The sequence below is a fragment of the Coturnix japonica genome, chromosome 6 (assembly GCF_001577835.2).
Source record: "Coturnix japonica isolate 7356 chromosome 6, Coturnix japonica 2.1, whole genome shotgun sequence".
NCBI classification, from domain to species: domain Eukaryota; kingdom Metazoa; phylum Chordata; class Aves; order Galliformes; family Phasianidae; genus Coturnix; species Coturnix japonica.
This window is the reverse complement of record NC_029521.1, coordinates 31,323,209-31,338,164: the sequence shown is the minus strand read 5'-3', so window position 1 is coordinate 31,338,164 and position 14,956 is coordinate 31,323,209. Positions and strand designations below refer to the sequence as shown.

The window sequence follows — 14,956 nt, the reverse complement described above, 5'->3', positions numbered from 1 at the left end:
GTCCCCCCAACCTCAGCTATTCTAGAACCAAGATTACTGAGCAAGGAACGTGAGGACGCAGTTTAATGTAATTAAGCACAGCCATCAGTGCTTGAGATGCATTTTTCCAGCATTCCCTTCTTCCAAACATCATTGCTCTCTTTTCTGGCCTGGATCAAAGCTGGATCGAGTAATTTGCTCCAAGGCCTTCACCAAGCAGTACAGCATCCACCTGCTGTTAGGGACAAAGAGGCAACAGGAAGCGTTCCAGTTCCATATCAGTTTTGCTATGGTTGTACTGGCATCATGAGTCATTCAGGGGAAGCAGCAGAGGCTGAAGAGAATTCTTCCAATAGCTCTGATCTAAAAAGCTCTAACAGCTTTTCTAATCTAATAGCTCTGGCTAAAAGAGCGACAGCAGCACTGAGAGCTGAGGAGCAACTGCAGGGCCAGGCTCACACTCACGTCCAGGAGGAAACAGCCAGAGAAACGTAGGGATAGAAGAGAAGCTTGAGGCCTGCAAGCTGCAGCACTTTGGGTCAGCGCTGCAGGAGGCAGACCAGCAGCCACGGTCAGTCCCCGCACGCCCGTCCCGCGCAGCTCCTCAGTACGTCTCCATGAAGCTTCAGATGCACTTCGTCACCATTACAAATTATTTCCTCAGCCCCTCCGTGTCCGCGCCCTGCAGCGCACGCAGCCTCTGCTGCTGCTTCAAAGGAACCGGGGCACCGCCAGCCTCAGCCTCTCGCAAAGAAAGATGGGAAGCTGGACGTCAGGAACGCCGGCTTGTGCCATCAGCCCGGACAGAAGGCAGCACTCACAGCTGCTCTTCTCATCTGTGCAGCTCCACCGGGCACTCAGCTCTGTGCTCCACTCCATCCCCCTGTTGTTAAGGCACTTCCCTTTACCTGCCCCTCCTTTTGTATCTGTCCTCAGGAAGGTGCGTTTGTCTCTTCCACTGCTGAGCTCACCGCAGGCAATCTGTTCCCATCAAGGACAAGCTGAAACCCAATCCTAAGAGCGACTGTTTTCCAATAAGAGTTAGTGAGAGCGCAGTTTGTCTCTGTTTGTTGTGTCTGCGATCCCCAAACACAGTGTGTGGGTGCAATAAGAAGCAACAATAGCTCCCTGTGCACTGCCCTGCTCTGTGCACTGTCCTGCAGCTTTGTACCACTGACTGCCCTGCTCAGCGCCTCCACAGCACCTGCACAGCTGCAGGCTCCTGCTGCAAACACCACCTTGCTGCCTCAAACTGCACCTGAACACCATCAGCATCAAAAGCACCAAAAGCGCCGGTTCTGCCCCCCTCCCTCCTGCCTCCTGTGTCAGAAACCTGCCTCAGTTCTGGTCACCGAGACTTCTCTGTCTGTAGCCCTGTTACTGCTCTTCGGGAGCCAGCAGCTTCCTTCCACAGCAGAACAGCACAGCAGACCCTGCCATGTATTCCAGGAAGGACCAGCATGCAGCAGACACAGGCTGACCAGCAGGAGCACAGCAAAGGCCTGGAAATAGCTTGTATGTCTCACACAGCTCTCAGAAGGGTTTACGTGTTTTGTCTGGGCTCAGAGCAGTGCTCACGGCAGGGCCAAGAAGGAGCAGTGTTCAGAACAGGCCCAAGAGATACACTGAGACCAAGGGAGGCAGAAGGTGCAGCAGCCCCGCTCCTCCTCAGTTCCCAAAGAAGGAAGCCAGTAACAGACAGCCAAGGAGCCCGACTGCACGCTGCTGCAGGCCCTGTGTAACAGTGATGCTCCACGGCCACCAAAAAACCCTGAAACAAAGCCATCACCTTCTGCCCCCCAAGTCCAAGTCCAATCTCACTCTGCCCCCCAAGTCCAGCTCACTCCATTGCCCTCTTTCTGCCCCCCAAGTCCAGTCCATGTAAGTCCAATAACATCCTTCTGCCCCCCAAGTCCTCTCATCACATCCTGCCCCCCAAATCCAACTCCAGAGCCCCCATTCTGCCCCCCAAGTCCACTCATCATTGCCATCTACCCCCAAGTCCACTGCTCCCTTTCTGCCCCCCAGGTGCACTCATCTCACTCTGCCCAACAAGTCCAGGTGCAGTGGCTCATTCTGCCCCCAAATGGAACCACGTGCTTCTGCCCCCCAAGTGCAGTCCGTGTTAGTGCAGTGTCCTCATCGTGCCCCCCAGGCCCAATTCCAGCGCCGCTTTCCCGGCCCGCTCGGCAGCACCAACCAGCGCCGCACAGCTCCGGGGCACGCGGCCCCCGGCCCCAGCCCGGCCTCCAATCCAACCCCCGATCCGATCCGATCCTGCCCCCGATCCATCCCGCCCCCACCTGTGCCGCGCTGCCCGGCGCTGCTCGGTCAGGACAGTCGTCGTGGCGGCCCCGCGGCGGGAGGAGCGCCCCGCTCCGGCACACAGCGACACCGGCGGCACCACGGCCCGACCCACCGCCCCCGAACCGCCCCGGCTGTACGAGCTGTACGAGCAGCGGCCAACGCGGCACAGAACGGAACCACCCCGCCGGAACCGCCCCGCACGGCGAAGATGCGCGCGGACGGCAGCCCCGCCCACCGGAGCGGAACGGAGCGACCGGAATCACGGCCCGGGATTGGACGGAACAGACCGACACGCAAAGCGCATGCGCCGTGTGCCTGCACCGTTCGGGGGCGGAAGGAGCCGCGGCGCCGTGCGGACGGACAGCGACGGAGCGGGACCGACACCGGCAGCACAGCGGGGATCCATTGAGCGCTGCGATTACACTGAGCCTTTCCCAGCTGTACCGATGTGATGATGACGATGATAACGATGATGATAAGGCTGGAGCACCTCCACTACAAGGACAGGCTGAGAGCTGGGGCTGTTCAGCCCAGAGAAGAGAAGGCAGCAGGCAGAGCTTATAGCGGCATCCAGTACCTGAATGGGCTACAGGAAAGCTGGGGATGGACTGTTCATAAGGGCAGGCAGTGACAGGGCAAGGGGAAATGGCTTTAAACTGGAAGAGGGTCGATTTAGACCAGATAACAGGAAGAAATTCAGTACTGGGAGGTGGTGAGACACTGGCTCAGGTTGCCCAGTGAGGCTGTGGATGCCCCCTCCATGGAAGCATTCAAGGCCAGGTTGGATGGGGCTGTGAGCAACCTGGGCTATGGGAGGTGTCCCTGCTTAGAGCATGGAGGTTGGAACTCCATCATCTCAAAGGTTCCTTCCAACCCAAACCATTCTATGACTCTGCATACAGCTCTTAACTCCAGTCCTCTCTTTACACTCCCCGGTTTAGAAAGCACTCAGTTATTGGGAACAAGTCAATTCCAACCTGCCTTAATTCCTTCCTGCTCCTCATTACTGCAGCACCTCAACTGTCACCACCCCCAATAACTTCACTTGTAGGAAGTACAGCCATAACATCCCCAGTAACTTCACTGCTAGGAAGTACAGTCATAACATCCCCCAATAATTTCACCTCTAGGAGGTCTCAAGGTTGTGCCTGTAGAGAACAGGAGGACAAGGGGACAAAGGACAGAAACTGGTCCCGTGAATGACTCCACCAACAGAAGGCACATAACATGTCACAGACAGCGTAAGAATCAGGAAAAAACTTTATCATCTGGATCAGACCATCAACATATAAACTCACTTACCCAACTTTAAGAGCAGTTCCAATCTATTCCACTCTCTTCAAAAGCAGAGAATAGTTGACAGGATCAGAATCACAACCAAGGAGGCAGTCAAATAATCCCTGTAGCTCCTTTCAATATTCAGTGCCATCTTGAATGGGAAAAACAAGTCAGTGGGGAGTTTGCTGTGTACTTTGGGCAGCCCACGGGGAGGCTCTGGCCATTCCGTCAGCTCCGTGAAGGTCACAACAGTCGTCAAAGGCACCGAGCTCGTGCTGAGGGACTGCAGGGAAATGGGAAGCAGAAAGAATTCAGCATGCCTCATGTGAAAGGTGCAGCTCATCCAGGATGGATGTGGCTCGGGGCAGCCTGGTCTGGCAGCTGGTGACCCTGCACACAGCAGAGGGGTTGAAACCAGTCGATCATATGGTTCTTTTCCACTCAGGCCTCTTGAAACAGCCTGTGTGCCCCACAAGGCTTCAAGGGACAAGACATACACAGCTACTGAGCTTCTGTAACCACCATTTCACAGTGAACTGAAAGCTTTGACTCCTTAAGGTGAAGTGGTTTGTGACTGAAAAGGAATACAACTGACTGAGGACAGTAACCAAAGCCATAAAAGCAGCTTCCTCTACAGATCAGTTACATACAAACTCTTGCTATTGTAGCCAGACCACCTCTAAAACCCGGTGCATCACAACTCAATAATATCAAGACCATTTGATTCCTTGGTTCTTAAATAACCCATGAATCCCATTTCATTACTGCTGTGTATAAGGGAAGGATTTCAAGTCCCGTACCTTTAGGGGCTGACAGCGATAGAAGTACCGCACACCCAATATCTGAGCCTGAGGGTTGGACAGGAAACCCATCTTACTCCACAGAATCTGGATATCCAGGGTTACGGGAATCAGACAACTGAAATTCTTGGCCTGAAAATACAATGGAACCCAAACATCTCTAGACAGTCATTTAAACGTTGAATAGGACCGCAATGGTCAAAGCCCAACACTTCGGGTAGCAAAGCTCTCAGAACTCCATCACTTCAGGACTAAGCCCACAACTTCTGCCAGGTCAGCTGCCCATTTTAGAGCTGTATCCATGTCACTGCCATCTCATTTCCAGACAGAATTCATCTCACCTCTATCACCTGGACTCTGCTTTCTATGAGGACGCCTTCTAATGGATGAATCATTATTACAACAGAATTTGGCTCCCCAGCAAGTACTTGGATGGCAAGCTCTAAGCCTCAGTTAAAAGATGTATAAATATCACCAGAACCCAAAACAAGCAGAAAAGATGATAAGGAAGTATCACATTAATAGGAGTAAACAGACTGTATTCATCTTAGAACTCAGTCAGAAATCCAGGTAGCACAGCACCAGATTAAGCATTAAACTCCTCTTGGCCATTTGAACACCGTAACAAGGAATGAAAAGAGATCAAATCTGTGAGTTTGCTGTTGTTTAGTAAATACCTTAACAATATGAACACTAATCAATACTACTGTTTATGAGTACTAAGACTCCCGAAAGTCAGTGGATTATCACACAAATCAAACTAGCCCTGATGAACAATCTGGTTCGTTTCTTACACTACTGACACTTCTCAAGCCAAAACAAAGATATGAAACAGATATTCAGATTGTCTTTTGGCATTTATTTGTATTACCTGCACACTGCAGTTCTGGATCAGAATGGTCACCCACTCTTCTTCCTGGGTGGAACGAGCACTACGAATCCTAGCGAGGTGCTCTGCTGGGTCCATCCCCTGGAAAGCCTCGTACAGCTTCAGCTGGATGTAACTGCAATTACTTGCTTCCATTTGAGTCAGCCTACAAATGAGGACAAAAGAAACAGCTTTATCTAAAGGGATTTCTCGAGACAAGCAGATGGCATCAGTGTCCTCCCTCGGCAACAAGTATTTGTGCTTCTAATGAGTCAATCTGCAATCTTTTCTGCAAGGAGAAGGGTGAAGAACATGGCAGGATAAGGATGAAGAACACGGACAGCTTTTTAGCCATCTTACCAGCACAGTGATGGGACACCTGACCTTTCACCAACAAAGTAATCACCCAAATTACAATAATCGTTCTTTACAGCTCTATTACAATTCACTTCTAATTACTCTAATGTAAACTTTACTCTTGTCTGTGACACGTTGCCAGACCAAAGCCTGAAGACTTCCCAGAGGATCATCTCTGAAGTTCAAACTGTTCTAGAGGTTCAGCACCCCTCCGACAATCTACTTCTCTTAGGGTCAACATGACACATCTCTATTCAAACCATGGCTGACCTTAAAGAGGGGCCTCGGCTCTACAGGAATGAGTGAAAAGCTCCAGAAAAAGGTGTTAAGTGACTCCGTACCTCCCAGCTCTTTCAGGAAGGGTGACCACAGGGAGCGCTCCTACCTGAGTTTGCAGCCGGTCCTCATGTGACTTCCAAATCGTACTGTATGTCTCAGAGACTGAGAGCAACTCCCATCAGCCTCGCTGCGCAGAACGCTCATCTGACCGTCGGCACGTCAAGAAGCAGAACACAAAGGACACTGCACTTGTACTGAACTGTCTCCTTACTGCATGTTCCTCCTCTGCACTCTCATAGCTCTACAGTTCAGCCCTGACACAATGGCACCCTGCTGGCTGCAAAGTGACCCTGACTGAAGTAAGCCCTCACAGGCAAAGGTACAACCTCAGGAGTCCAAGCAACATAGCAACAGAAGTGAAGAAACCCAGTGACATACAGAACACGGCAGCAGAAAGGATACATGCTGCACGGCACTACTGTTTGCAATCAGCAGTGGTGCGCCAGCGATATAACCAGGGTTTCCACTTCTAGGCAGCATATGAGGAAGCATCCTGGTCTGCAAAGAGGCATAGGAAAGAGACAAAGCAAGAGAGAATGTTACAAAACAAAGAGAAGAAAATCAACATTCATGGGATCCATTCATCTCACGTTCTCAGAAAAGCAGACTTTTTTTGAATGACTTAATATTACATGTCACTAAAACCTCCACCATTTAATTCCAAACAGTCTCTTTCACCTGACAAGTTAATATGTAGTACAGGAGGTAGAGAAAGCCAACCAACAACAAAAACAAACCAAACCCAGACGAACAACCCAACCAGAGCAGCTGTCATCCTGAAGGGCAGGCTCTGCCGGGGCAGTTTTTAAGATGGCTGCTCAGCATTTCATCTAAGGAAGCAAATAAATGAGTCTGGGCTAAACACCATCTGCAGAACCAGACTTGACTCTGAGAGACGCCACCTCTAAACTGTTTTTTGGAGACAGACTTGGAGGATAAACTCAGCAGTGCTGGAGGATAAATTCCACAGTGCTGCACTGCACACCTTCCAGCTCACCGCATACCCAACTTTGCAGTGTCTCTATAGGATTAACTTGATACCAGCTTCCAAACACATCAGTGTCTCCTGGCCATCCACCCTCTCCAAGGTAAACCTCATTCCCACGGCACACAGTACAGTACCTAGAATAGAGCTACCAGCTTTGTTCACAAGCACTGAACACCTCAGACACACCATCAGCTCCAACCTCTTTCAAAAACAACCAGTGCAAATAACTTAATACAAACCAACCAAAACCAAACTAATCCAACCCAGCCAGAAAAAATAAACCCACCCCTTCAAAGTCACTTACTTAAACCCAGTTTGTTCTTCTATCATGGTTTACTTAAGAGCAGAGCTGCATCTCCTACTTCATTTGAGAGCTGATGTGACCACAGTGCTACGGCGCTGCTCTGTTCGCAGCTCACCTGTACAGCTCTGGGCCAAAAGCTACAGAGCACAAGCCTGACATCAGCCCAGGGAGGACGTGGACACTGACCCAGAAGCGCACGGTGAAGCGCTGCTGCAGGGAGAGCACAGAGCTCCCAGCAATGCTCGTCACTTTGAAGCGCACAGACACACTCTGGATCCCGTGGGTGCCATTAAATTCTATCTCGTACATCACCTGGAAGTCCAACCCAGAGAAGAATCACAGACACAGTAATAGGGAAACAATTTGAACTTAGCATCGAGCCTAGGAAAAACAGGTTAAATACCTCAGAAACAGCATTGTTACACATGTTGTCTGTCACATAGGGAGTTCCAGGTAGTTCAATTGGGCTGATCCTTACCTGGAAGATAAACACATTCCTGAACAGCAGTTGTTTAAAAAGAGCACATCTCACTCTTTTCCACCGCTTTCCCAACCATTATGTACCTTCCTGCTGGGGCTGTGATCTGGGGACACCTCCCTCTGTTCCACATCCCCTTTGGACTGTTTCTGCTGCTCCCTGACTCCGATGCCATCTGTGCTCAGCCATTTAAAAGCACACACTGCCTTACAGCCCTGCACTTCAGTCTTTAACATGACGCTTCCTTACAAGGAGTCTGATTTCAGACACTCAACGTTTCTGCTCCTCCATGTTCTCAACCCATGAGTATCATTACCAATGTCAACTACTCCCACTACTTCAGTTCAGAAGCAGAAATTACTTTCACTGCCAACAGAGACTGACCTTGATGGACTCTGCAGCGGCGCTGTCATTAACCGGAACCTGGGGAAAATAAACAAGAACATATAAGAACAATAAAAAAGAACAGCACCCAAACAAAGTGATTTCCTGAGTTTGCAATTAAAAAATTCACCAGACAAACAAAACACACTCCAGGTATTTCAGTGACAAAAGTCCCTCGGCTTATTTAAGATGTGTAAATCTTGTAATTACAGGCAAACTACTAAAAATGTATTTTTAGAAGAACAGAAGACAGCATTTATCCCTGTCAACAAAGTGAAGCTATTACCAGCATGTCTGAGCTGCTCCTGGAGCTCCCCTGGTGGAATGAAGCACACAGACACCAATATGTTTGGTCAGCAGAATACTCAAAAACTACACGTATGTCGGTTTAGAGTAGTATTTCCAGTTCCATAAAGGGTAAGCAGAGCCTGTAACTTTACTACGGTGCTAATACTGACATGTGATATTGGTGTATCATCTCAGCGTAACAGAGAAACTGGTGAGAAGAGATGACTAATGAAATGTTCATCTACCCCTCAGTAAAACCAGCACGATGAACACACACACACAAAAAAAAAGGAGAAAATTGATATTATTTTCAGGATTAATGAAGAAGAAATTGATTTGGAATTCAATTGTAGAATATATGAAATCAGCACCACAGAAAAGGATACAGCAGCCCTTAAAGACACTGAGTACAATGTGAGTCAGCGCCCTTCCCACTAACAACTCTGATGGTATTCACAGTAGCATTAAGCAAAGTGTCATCAGCAAGTAAAGAGAGGGTGCACCCACATTGCAAGAGAGACCTGGATACACTGATAAGAGGCCAATGGAAGGGCACCAAGATGGCCAAGGAACTGGAGCTCCGGCGAGGAGAAGATGAACAATATATGTGCACATATATTTTGTGAACAGTGTGTACAGACACCTGAAAGGAGGGTGCAGAGAGGATGCAGCCAGGCTCTTTTTGGAGGTACTCACTGCCAGAGCAAGAGGCAGCGGGCAGCAACTGGAACACGAGAGGTTCCATCTGATGGCAAGGAAGCGCTTCCCTACCATGCTGGCCATGGAGCACTGGCAGAGATTGCCCAGAGAGGTCAGGGACTCTCCGCGTCAGTGTCCTTCAGAAGCCGCAGGACACAGCCCTGGGCACCCTGCTCTGGGTGTCTCTGCTGGAGCAGAGGTTGGAGCAGATGGACCAGAGGTCCCTTCGAGCCTCAACCTTGCTGTTATTCTTTCTGATGTTTCTCACGATGCTGAGCTGTGAACTGCCTTAGGAAATCTGCACCTGTCAACACTAAGTCAACTTTTAGAAAGCTGTCTGTGAACAGAGAAATACATTTTGATACACAGAAAGACCAAAGTCCAAATGTCCACCAGTTCTTTGATGTCTCCTTTGTGACTAATCCGATAGAGCAGGCTTCTCTATCAAGCTTAGACTGGAGGACGGCAGGAGGTGGAGATATCTGAGTGTTTTATTTGGGAACCACTGGATGTATAGAGCAACAGACACAAACTGTAACGCAAGAGGTCCACACCAAGAAGCACCTCTTTCCTGTGACAAAACACTGGTACAAGTTGCCCAGAGAAGTGATGGAGCATCCCTTCTTTGGGCATCTCCAAAAGCCTGGGCCTGCACAACCTGCTCTACGTGTCCCTGCTTGAATCACAGAACCAAAAGGTTGGAAAGGACCTGTGAGATCATCCAGTCCAACTGTCCTCCCATTACTTTGCTACCACAAGTCACTAAGCCTCTCGTAGCTCCTCATCCAGACACTTCTTGAACAATTGCAACCATTTGCAATTTGATGATCTGGTCCTGTTTGTTGCCTGGGAGAAGAGGCCAAGCCCCTCCTCACCACAACCTCCCTTCAGGTAGTTATAGAGAGCTATAAAGTCTCCCCTGAGCCTCCTCTTCTCCAGGCTGAACATTCCCAGCTCCCTCAGCCGCTCCTCATAAGACCTGTGCTCCAGACCACTCACCAGCTTTGTTGCCCTTCTCTGAACACATTCCAGGGCCTCAATGTCTTTCTTGCAGTGAGGGGCACAAAACTGGACACAATACTCGAGGTGTGGCCTCACCAGAGCTGAGTACAGGGGGATGATCCCCTCTCTGCTCCTGCTACCCACACTGTTTCTAATGCAGGCCAGGATGCCGCTGGCCCTGTTGTCCACCTGGGCACACTGCTGGATCACGTTCAGCTGCATGGTCACGTTGAGCTGCTACAGGTTAGAAGAGATGACCTACAGGTCCCTGCCAACGTCAACCATTCTGTGATTCCATGACGTAATCCATAAATGGATTTTACAGAGGATGTATTGTAACAACAACAACTTATCACTTCCCTGAGAATATGCTTTACTTTGTTGATCAAGTTGATGGGAAAATATTTTTGAGAAATGGCCTATTTAAAATGTAAGGGTTGTCCTTAAACTGTAAAATATGAAATGTCAATTAAATAGCTGTTGTACGCACTAAGTGCTTGCTAAGAACTGAAGCTGATTGGAAAGCACACTGAAGTGATGGGTTGTCACTGATCAGGGACATTTCCAGCAGGATTTCTAGCAAGAAGGGCGCACTCAGCAGATGTAGGGACAGCACACACCAAATAACCTCCCAGTTACATGAGGCTGAAACGGGTAACAATGCTAAGTCACGTAAATGCGGCATTGAGCCAAAGGAGAAAACAAGGCACCTTGAGCACAGCGAGGTCCTGGTAGTAGGAGGCAGCATTCAGGGCAGGGTCGGTAGTGCAGCTCCTGATCACGTCCGTCAAAACGCGAGCACAGCTTGTGCTTTTACTTTCCAGAAAGCCTGGGTTAAAAGGTGACAGCACATGAGAGAAAACAGAGGCACGTGAGGCTCAGAAATGCCTTTCCTTTTACTAACCAGCTGGGTTTCCATCTACACAAAGTCCACTGACTCCCAATTGCACTGGCTGTTTGAGCACACTCAGCACAGACAAGGAATCAATGTAGGTCAGGATTGGATCACCAGCCTGAAAAGACAATTGGAAAACTTAGAGACAGCATCCCTGTGGAATGGTGAGACCAAGCTCGCGGTGATGGCAAAGAGGCAAACTTTAGCTCCTCTGCTGCACACAGTCACTTCTGTTTGAAGAGTCATACAAGCTTTGAAATACAAGGAAACCAACCAAAAACATCTTAGTAAGGAAAGGAACTGAAAAATAGGATGGTTTAAAGGGTGGAAAAACGGAAAGGACCTTTGAGTTAGTTCTCATGAGGTCTGACTGCAGACAGCTCAAAGGCAGCCCTGCAGCCGTCGCTGTTTGCTTTCAGCTCACCCGGTAAAAGGCAGAGGACGCCGGCCGGCTGTGTGGCTGCGCTGAGAAGGAGAAGGATCGTCTGCCAAACTTCTGCAACAGCTTCTGAATGTCAGAGCCACGGAGGCGCTTCGGCTGCTGGAAATAGGTCAGCTTCCCTGCGGGTTGGAAAAGAATCATCAGCATCCGCCATGTTCAAAAGTACACGGGCCAATATCTTCACACTGACAACTTCATTAATTATAAGCTACATGGTGCCATATATTAATTAATTGCTAACAGCGTGTTCTACTCGTGAAGAAGAGAAATTGCTTCTGAGGGGTTCCTGGTGCTATCAGGCAGAGTTCCCACACGTGGGCCAATAGCCACACACAGAAAGAAGAGGTGAATTCACCCAGCCGATGAAGGAGCTCGTTATGGAGGGCTATGGAGCACCCCTCCTCAGCAAGCAGCCTAGGCCCAAGGGACGTTCTTCCTTCAGTAGGCAGCCATTACACATTACACGAAGCAGGGGGGCTCCAGCCTGGGCCCAGCCCTTCTGTCCTCCTGGGGAGCACAGCTACAGACAATCTGCCTGCGCTACCAAGTCACCAATCAGAGCTGCCACCTCACAGCTCCCCTGCACAGGTAACACCAGCCATAGACATGATGACCTAACGAGTACTAAGTTGTAATGTGTCATGAGAAAACTTCCTAATATACAGATGTGACCTTGTGACATCATGAAAATGATTGAAGGTGACTGTCTTAATATGTGCTCTCCATTTTGTGAAGCGTCCATGTTACACTCATCTGACATTTTGATGCCAAAACACTAATAGTATGTGAAACCAGCAAAAATAGCATTAGATTGATTAACAATAATTAACATTGAAGAAACTTCAAAGTAAACATGAACTGCAAAGAGGCATCCTTGAAAGAGCAGCTCCTGGTAGTACCACAGCAGTGCCTTCCTCTCCCATCGGTATTCAGAACTGTTACAGTGCTGCTATTACTGCTAAAGCAGTAAGTCCTACGATGGCAAATGACTGATGATGTAACACACTGACCTGTTTAAACAGCAGCCTTCTTAATGCATGCAAATAAAGCACCTTCCATGTGTGCTGAAGATTCCAACTCACACCAACAGCAGGTAGCTTAGTACTAAAAAGGACTAAGCTATTCCTTCCGATTTAAGAACAAAGCAGCAAAAGGAAATAAAGCTTTCTGTGCGATTCTGCTGTTCAAGAGCCAGGCAGATGGTCCTTAAACAGACAAAGCTCAAACAGCAATAAAGGCTTTCTTACATCTAACAAAAAGCATTACTCAAACAACTGTTTTGTTTTTTTTTGGGGGGGGGGGGGAATGACATAAACTATCAAGCAGATATAGCAGAACTATCAAGGCTGGAAAGACCACAAAGATTATCTACCATAAACACATGTTTGCAACTACAGCAGACACTGTAACTCAGTGAGACATCCGCCCTGTCCTTGAAAGCCCCCAGGGACACTGACTCCATCACCCCCAGCAGCCTGTTCCAACACATCGCCATTCTCTGCAGAGAAGGAAGTTCTTCTGACATCCAACTCAAACCTGCCCAGCACAACTTGAAGCCATCGCCGTCATCTACTGCTGGGACCTGAGAAAAGGGACTGACCATTACTTCTCTGCCTCCTCCCAGGGAGCTACAGAGAGCGATAGGGTGAGCCTCCTCTTCCCTAGATTGACACGATCCCTGTTCCCTCAGCCATTCCCCATAAGACCTGTGCACCAGACCCTCCACAGTTTTGTTGCCCTTCTCTGGACACAACTCAGGGCCTCAATGCCTTTTTCTAGTGAGGGGTGCCAAGAGCATATTCAATACAATTAGCTGTATTCAATACAGTGCCCAAGATGTGGCATCCCCAGCGCAGAGGGACGATCCCGTCCCTGCTCCTGCTGACTGCACTAGTTCCGATGCGAGCCAGGATTCCATCGGCCTTCTTGGCTCCTGGGCACATCACTCACTCCTGTTCAGCCTGCTGCCAGCCAACACCCTGAGATCCTTTTCATCCACACAGCTTCCCAGATGCACACTGTAACTGAAGCGCAGGATCTGGCACTTGGTCTTGTTAAAGCTCATATAATTCGACACAGCCCATCAGTTCAGCCTATCCACATCCCTCTGTAGGGTCTTCCTACTCTCAAGTAGCTCTCTTCAGTTTCTAGTACACTCTCAGCCTCACAGTGCTGGGTAAAGACAGCAGAAAAAGCCAAGACTCAAACACAGTTAAGCAACAACTACAATATTAGAGTGCTGTTAATGTTATTTTCACTTCATAACCAAACACAGCAGCCTATCAGCCACTGGGAAGAAAACGAGCCGTATCCCAGCTGAAAACAAGACAGTACTGCTCTGCTCTTCTAAACGGCTAGATTAAGCCTGACAGCTTAACTCAGGCAGGCACAGGACCTTGAGACACAAGGGACAAACCCCTTGGGAACCGTCAGGCACAAGGTGAGCAGTCACAGCATCCTTTCTACCACCAGCTGCATTAAGAAAAAGGTGGAACTCCACCTTCGGACAGCCCAAAGACAGAACTGCTGCAGTAAAGAAGGTGGGTCCCAGCACAGAAGAAAGCATGGAAATAAGCACGAGGAAAAGTCATGCACGACGTGATCAGAAATCATCTTCTGAGGAGCGTAACACAAGTGTGTTCTGAATGGCAGCATCTATTCACTGCCCTAAGAGCAGCAAACTAAGGCATCTCAGACCCACAAGTGACTGCTGCAGGCTCTTTTACATCTAGTCAGAGGCATCGCCCTTAAACAAAGCACAACTATTCTTTCTCGTTTGCCTTTGCCGACAGAGTCGTGACTCCCAATGGCCCTACAGGAACTGCAGCAGCCAAAAGAACAACAGCAGCTCTGACACGAGTTTCAGAAGGGACCCCCCCATCCAGAGGCTGTATTAGGATTATTACGTATTAGAACAGGCAGAGCAGTGACTTACGGTTGTCCAGCTGAACACAGAACACATCAGGCCCATCCGAGACAGCGATGGTAGCAGTACGATAAGGAACGTTCGCTCTGAATATCAGTGATTTTTGCACACACACTTGATTCACAGACCTGCAGACAGACCCCCCCAAACAAAAGTCAGTTGAATAGTATTTCCTTGCACTATTACACTTTCCCTTATTAAATACCAGCGGCGTTACAGGATGTACTGCACGACTGGCACTGGCAGCCGATCCCGGCAGCACGAGCCGCCGCAGCCCACTTTTACGCCGGCCGACAAAAGCTTCTCCGCGATCCGCCAAAGGAACAGAACCGCTTCCCGCGACTCAGCATCGGCCCCGTTAACATCAGCCCCGCTACCAAACACCGGCCCCGTTACAACACCTCCGGCGGCGCCCAGTAGCTCCGGAGCTGCCTCCGCCCCCCGCGGCGCCGCCGTGACCCACCTGCACGCGGCGATGCAGCCCGAGCTGCCGGCTCCGGGCACACACGGGGCGCAGGCGCCGGGCGGGCGGACACGGGCGGACACATTGTCGGCGGGGAGGGGGGCTGGGCGCGGAAACGCCGCCTCGTCGTGCGGAGCCGCCTCGTCGTGCGGAGCCGCC

At 49.7% G+C, this 14,956-nt stretch overlaps 2 protein-coding genes across 3 annotated transcripts in view; both read right to left on the bottom strand.

The window, feature by feature from the left end:
• Positions 1-3,697, bottom strand: part of ALDH18A1 (aldehyde dehydrogenase 18 family member A1) — a 34,862-nt gene extending 31,165 nt beyond the window's left edge. The window contains exon 1 of one of the 2 annotated variants that reach the window (XM_015867571.2): positions 3,589-3,697. The gene's annotated coding sequence lies outside the window, so the exon portion shown is untranslated. Of the gene's footprint in view, positions 1-2,282; positions 2,495-3,588 lie in introns of those variants that run through there. The other variant, XM_032445318.1, reaches the window with a different exon arrangement.
• The window catches only part of TCTN3 (tectonic family member 3), an 11,845-nt gene continuing 417 nt past the window's right edge, over positions 3,529-14,956 (bottom strand). The window contains exons 2-14 of the mRNA XM_015867477.1: positions 14,798-14,952; positions 14,344-14,462; positions 11,391-11,527; positions 10,976-11,084; positions 10,782-10,900; positions 8,083-8,121; positions 7,624-7,698; positions 7,407-7,532; positions 6,331-6,426; positions 5,975-6,072; positions 5,236-5,398; positions 4,365-4,496; positions 3,529-3,847 (exon numbers count right to left, since the gene is read on the bottom strand). Of these exons, the coding sequence (XP_015722963.1) occupies positions 3,626-3,847; positions 4,365-4,496; positions 5,236-5,398; positions 5,975-6,072; positions 6,331-6,426; positions 7,407-7,532; positions 7,624-7,698; positions 8,083-8,121; positions 10,782-10,900; positions 10,976-11,084; positions 11,391-11,527; positions 14,344-14,462; positions 14,798-14,952 (1,590 nt within the window). The 3' untranslated portion in view covers positions 3,529-3,625. The remainder of the gene's footprint in view (positions 3,848-4,364; positions 4,497-5,235; positions 5,399-5,974; positions 6,073-6,330; positions 6,427-7,406; positions 7,533-7,623; positions 7,699-8,082; positions 8,122-10,781; positions 10,901-10,975; positions 11,085-11,390; positions 11,528-14,343; positions 14,463-14,797; positions 14,953-14,956) is intronic.